Genomic DNA, 6,167 nt, shown 5'->3' with positions numbered 1-6,167 from the left:
AACCCAATAAAAAATTTTTCAAAAAAAAAAAAAGGAACAAGAAAATCCTGTCTCATCTCTTTCTGCTTGTGCATTCTCTCTGGGACTGGTTGCTCCGGCTAGCATTTCAGGAAAAACAATACCCAGTGGCCACAGGTCCATCCCATGTCCACCAGCACCATTTTAGAAGCATTTGTAGTTCTTTTAAAATTGCCAGGGCTCATTTCGAGGGGGAACGTGCAGGAACGCAGTTCTGGCAGTTCCCCAAAGAGGTCACATGTCAGGTGGCCCCGCCCACCTGACTCTTGGCCATTTGGGCCCGTTTCGGCCTGGATGGGGGCTGAAACAGCCCAGATTGGGCCTCTGACAGGTGGTGGATCACACTCTTGCTCAGCAGCGGCCCGATCCTGACCATTTTGTGCCCCTTTTTGGCCAGCCCCTTTTTACCATTTTGGGCCCAATTTCAGCCCTGAATGGCCAGGATTGGATCCAAAACAGCCAGGATAGGTGATGTCAGGGGGTGTGGCATATGCAAATCAGTTATGCTAATGGCACTCTTCTAGTGATGTCAAGGGGCGTGACATATGCTAATGAGTTATGCTAATGAGTTCCTCCAGCTCTTTTTCTATGAAATGACTCCTGAAAATTGCCATGATTCGAAGTATGCGTGCAGCCCCAGGATCCCTTGTTTCTCTGTCAACCCGTACCTTTTCAGGTGATGAAGTAGCAATGAGGGCTGTTTTGGCACCTGAAAAGGTGAGAGAGAAACAAGAGCTCTTGGGCCCACCACATTGCATTAGGGCCTCATGGCAGTTTTTAAGAACTACAAATAGTAGCCACAGCCATGGGATGGACCTGCGGCTGCTGTCGCTTGTAGTTTGGCAAAGTGCAAGGAAAGGAAAAGAGCCAGGACAGAGACTGAAAAGCATTGAAAGTGACTGACAGTCATGAGCAACAATTCTGTAGTTATTCAAGAACAGGGCAAGAGAGAATGCATCTGTTAGTGCGGCTGCTAGCATTAGGAACAGGTAAGCTAGTTGCAGGATCCTTTCCATGTAGTGAGATGAACCTAAACAGTGGTGCTGACTCCAAAGTAATAACTCCAACAGATTCATACTCACACAAGCATGTCAATAACAGTGGGCACATTTAACTCCCTGCTGAACTGCGACCAACATCTGCTTTCTGTACCAACTGCGTCATCACCAATCACTAAGCAAAGATGTTGTTTTGAAAGAGTCTGTGTTCATGTGCCATTTCACTAAAACTGATTTCTATATTCAGTGGCACTGAGATGATTATAACTGCCCCCTGTGATATGAATTATTTAAACAACAAATTCCCCAGTTCCAAACTCTCCATATATAGTCCCTTCTGCATAGAACACACCTCAGCCATTCAATGATTCTCAAGACTCTGTAGTGTCATAATGAAACTGCCGTTACTACATCTTCTCCATCCTATAACTGGAAATTGCACCAGGAACAGAGAATTGAACAAATAGAAGTTTCCGCATCAGAAGTATAAAACAAGTATTTCAAAATAATCAGAAGAGGGGGGAAAGTGCTAGGAGACCACAGGAAAGATGGGTATGTTAATGAGCATTTCTAGTTTTTACTTTTAACTTCTGCTTACCACAGATGACCCACACTTGTGGGGTGCCCAAGTGTACCTATTTCCTGTTCCTTTCATCTCTTCCTTACAAAATCAGATAAACAATAGAAAGTGAAAAGTCTTTCCTCATCTCTGTCTTCCCTTACATCCCAGGTATGCCCCTCAAACTCAGTTGGCCCAACTGAACATATCCAAAAGATTATATGTCTTGATGACAAAGGTATGGGGTACAGTTTTATGTAGAAAGGACATGCCAGTGTTGAAAAGAAAGACCATTCTTGTGAAAGGAGGGGGGAAGAAGACAATATTCTAGGGACCCTGAGCAATGTGGGAGCCATGGCACTGGGTAAAGAATGTGATTTGCTGTCATATGAAGCTTAGGTTGACCTGAGGGGCAGGAGGAGAGGCAGAGGAAATTTTTGTCTAGGTACCTATGGCAGCTCTCAGTCGCTCACAAAGCTACAATAGCAAAAACCTTTTGGAAGAAGCTCTTACTCTTTTTTGTTGTGAAAAAATGGACAGATAATCATTGTGGAAGAATTATTCATGGCTCTTGTCCAGAACTGGTATGCATTGATTTTTTAAAAAAATCTTAAAGACAAAAATATGATTTTGCTCAAGTTAAAGATACTCATCTATGAAAATGTCCTTTGCAGGAAGCTATTCAATATTATTGAGCAAGAGACAACAATATTAGAGGTTCCTTATTAAATCCCTGTGGTCTTGTGGGGATCTCAGGCTATTAACAACACAGTTAGAAATTAATGCAGTTTCAGCAGTTTCTTCATAATGAACCTTAGGAAATAATGATTTAACAATTGTTCTGAATGACTCTGTTAAGGCCTGATTCAGATACAGGAGCGCATTTACGAAGCCCTGAGTGTCGATACTCCTAAAGCACCTTAAAAACAAGGGGCTCCTGCAGAGCTTTCCTACGAACAGTGGCACTGTTCTCCACGACAAGTCGCCTTCCACGGGTACAAGAGGCTCTTCAGCCAGCATTGGGCTACTTGCCCTGGAGAAAAGTTCTATAGAATCCAACCCAAGTTATTATACAGAAACGTTTTATACAAGTTTCTCAAATAGTGTTTAGCATTGTTGTAACTGAAATCTTTCACAGTTATACCACCAGTTAAAATTTCCTTTTTAAACATCAGTTGGCGTATGAGAAAGTAGAATCTGGGGATCCAAAAAAGCTGGTTGTAGATGCCTGAGTAAGCTTTAACAGTGCCAGATACAATCAAGGTATCCTGAATTATATCATGTATTCTGTGATTTAGTACTTTAGCACATACACAAGTTTTGATTGGGGGAAGTTCATCATATAATAGGAATCAGTATCCATACTTCAATCTGTAAAGAAATTCACAATACATATAATAATGCCAACAATGGGAAACACAAGTATTAAGATGCATGCACCATATTTGTTTTGTACAGAAAACAAAATTAACCACTAAGACTCATGGTATCAATATGAGTATTGTCTGCTAAAAGAGACTCAGGGCAAAGCTACAAGTGACGAATGACACTTGAACGGCAAGTGTATTTCTCCCTGTTGACTTGCCCTCCACTCAATCCACTTGCCGTTCAAGTGTCATTCATCACTTGTAGCTTGGCCCCTAGCCTAATAACTGTGGGTCAAACTACATGTGAATCTGAAATTCCATGGCTGAAATTCTCAACATAAGGAGAACCGTTATGGACACAGTCGTGTTTGACTGATTGAAAAAAAAGATAAGCACAATGCACATACCTATCTGTTTTCCCTATTGAGGCTAAAAACAAAGCAGAGGGAATTTTTAGTCAGGGGCATCACTCAGGGTAAGAGTTTTTTTTTTTTTTTAAAAAAGGGGTGGGGACTTCTGTAGTTCCACAGCCTTATCTATGTCCCCCACCACGCCCTACAGGCACTTCCTACAGCCCGAAACCACACTGGGGGTCCCAGTCATGAAACACCAGGGTTATGTGAAGATTCACTCTAACATACGTATCACTGTTGGTTTTTACATGCACATGTATTACTGTACATACCTATATGCCAATAAAGGCTTGCTTGCTTGCTTGCTACTGTACATACCACCTGACATTCCACTATGTTCAGGTTAAAATTTGCTGCCCAGATGTAACTCTATAAAAGATTTGCCATGCCTTGTTCACAAAAAACATAAAAAGGAGGCATGCGATGCACTTTCTTCAGAAAATTTGGGCAACAGTTGTAAAACCCTCGGTCCTGCACATTATTAAGCTTTTCCCTCTAATTGAGGCGAGATTGCACATGGACTTTCAATCAGATCTCTATAGGTATGAGGGAACAATCTGAGAATATGAGGGGAAAATCTGAGAATATGTGAATTGTTTCTTTCTCTTCTGCACAGTAGAAGAAGATGTGGCAATGGAAAACCATACTACAATTCAAGAATTTATTTTTGCTGGATTTACTGAATCATCAAACCTGCAGGTTCCTCTCTTTGCATTCTTTTTTGTGGTGTATGTTATCATTTTAACTGGAAATCTTGGGATGATCTTTTTGATAAGAATTAATTCTCAGTTACACACTCCCATGTATTTCTTCCTTAGTAATTTGTCCTTTGTAGACTTCTGCTATTCCACTGTTGTCACCCCTAAGATGCTGATGGATTTTGTTATAAAGAGGAATGCTATTTCGTTAATTGGTTGTGCTGTACAAATGTGGTTTTTTGGTCTCTTTTTAGCCACTGAGTGTTTCCTCTTGGCTGCAATGGCATATGACAGGTACATGGCCATTTCCAATCCACTGCTTTATACAGTCATTATGTCACGAAGGGTTTGTGTGCAACTCGTGGTCATCCCCTATCTGATTGGAGTATTGAATGCCACAACACATACAACTTTAACTTTTCAATTGTCCTTCTGTAGCCACTATATAATCAATCATTTCTTCTGTGACATACCTGCAGTTATATCACTCTCCTGTTCAGATACCCAACTGAACAATATGGTTCTTTTTGTTCTATCTTGCACTTTTGGCATTGTGAACACCTCTGTTATTATTATCTCCTATATCTATATTCTCAGTGCCATTCTCAGAATCCGCTCCAGTGCAGGCAGGCACAAAGCTTTCTCTACCTGCTCAACTCACCTCACAGTTGTGACTATCTTCTACGGAACCCTCTTTTTTACATATGTGCGTCCCAGCTCCAGCTCATCCATACAGGAGGACAAGATGGTCTCCATGCTCTATACAGTGATGATCCCCATGCTGAACCCCTTGATATATAGCCTGAGGAACAAAGAGGTGAAAGATGCAGTGAGGAGGTTGTTTAGGGGGAAAAGCTTACTATAGATTAGAAAACTGATTTTGTTTTAGAAAACATGTCCTCTTGATCCTGATGGAAAACAACCAGCTTTGAGTAATTGAAGAATGGATCTTTTCAACAATTTTAAGAATATTTCAATTTCATGGAGCACAAAGTTGTAGAAAGTTTTGTGATATAAGTGCGTGAGACAAACTTTTTAAAAGCAAGAGTAGCATTTTAATTATTTCATCTTACAGTATAGATTGTGGCATTTAGATTATGACAATAATAGGAAATGTATCTGTCACTGAATAATTCATCAAGGCATGGAGGAATATGAGTAAGACTGGATCCAAAAGCTTACTAAACGTTGTTTTGGGTCATATATGTTCTGAAATATCCCTGTTCTATCATAAATGTTCCTGCTCTATCATGGTTCTCAGCATAAAGAGTCAGATATGCCCTTTGGATAGCACAATCATCTCAGTAGAAAAGAGCAAGGGTCCAGTAGCACCAGTTGTTTGAAACGTCTTGATGTTTTAGAAGGCGAGTTTAAACCATTCAAGTTCACTGAAATTATTTTAATTCCATTCATTTTTTCTCCTTTCTCTCTTTTTTTCCTTTCTCTTATTGATCACTCCTTTCTCCTTTGTTGATGGGCCTTTATCTTCTGAGCTTAAACCTTGATCATTGTTCTCCATTTCCAGTTCTTGTAGAAGTGCTTCCGCTTCTTCACCTGTTGTTATTATTTTCCTGCCCTGTGTCAAAAATATTTCTAGGGAGAAAGGAATTTTCTAAAAATATCATTGATCTCTGCTGCAGCATTTGCTTCAAATTGCCAGATTCTTTTGTTTCTTTATTGTATTTGGTGGCAGCAGCTCTTGAAATATTTGTATTTCTTTTCCTACCATTTTCAGCGATTCATTTGTGTTGTGGTAACATTGTATCTTTTTATTTTTATGAGTAAAAGTTACCAATAAAGTACCATGTTCCAACTTGCGTGCTTAGAATCAATTCTAAAAATTTATTCAATCTCTGGGAAGTCCCCTTGCACTTTTGCATTAACTTTCGGAATCCGTTCTCTAAGTCCAAGTCCCCAGGTATTTCTGGAATCCCACAAAATCTTAAATTGTTGCTCCTGAGTTGGAATGTTGTAATTCAGTTCCCACCTACAGGTGGCAATAGATTCAGTTTGTACATTTTCAGAGTTCTTTGTTTTCAGCTTTCAGCCATTTTTTCTCAAAAGGAAAAAGACACAGAAAAACCATTCCAGCAAAGCCCAATAATATATTTGTA

General features: G+C 40.0%; 1 protein-coding gene across 1 annotated transcript; it reads left to right on the top strand.

Moving 5' to 3' along the window:
* The first annotated feature begins 3,988 nt into the window (after positions 1-3,988).
* Positions 3,989-4,918, top strand: LOC129323507 (olfactory receptor 1009-like). Its single transcript, XM_054970042.1, has one exon. The coding sequence runs from the start codon at positions 3,989-3,991 to the stop codon at positions 4,916-4,918; it is 930 nt and encodes a 309-aa protein (XP_054826017.1).
* Positions 4,919-6,167: the final 1,249 nt, after the last annotated feature.

Source organism: Eublepharis macularius, chromosome 2, assembly GCF_028583425.1.
Source record: "Eublepharis macularius isolate TG4126 chromosome 2, MPM_Emac_v1.0, whole genome shotgun sequence".
In the NCBI taxonomy this organism is placed as follows: Eukaryota; Metazoa; Chordata; class Lepidosauria; order Squamata; family Eublepharidae; genus Eublepharis; species Eublepharis macularius.
This window is presented reverse-complemented; position numbering and strand designations above follow the sequence as displayed.

Bases quoted from the DNA above. Each gene is read 5' to 3' on its own strand.
- LOC129323507 (XM_054970042.1), top strand. From the start codon at position 3,989: ATGGAAAACCATACTACAATTCAAGAATTTATTTTTGCTGGATTTACT.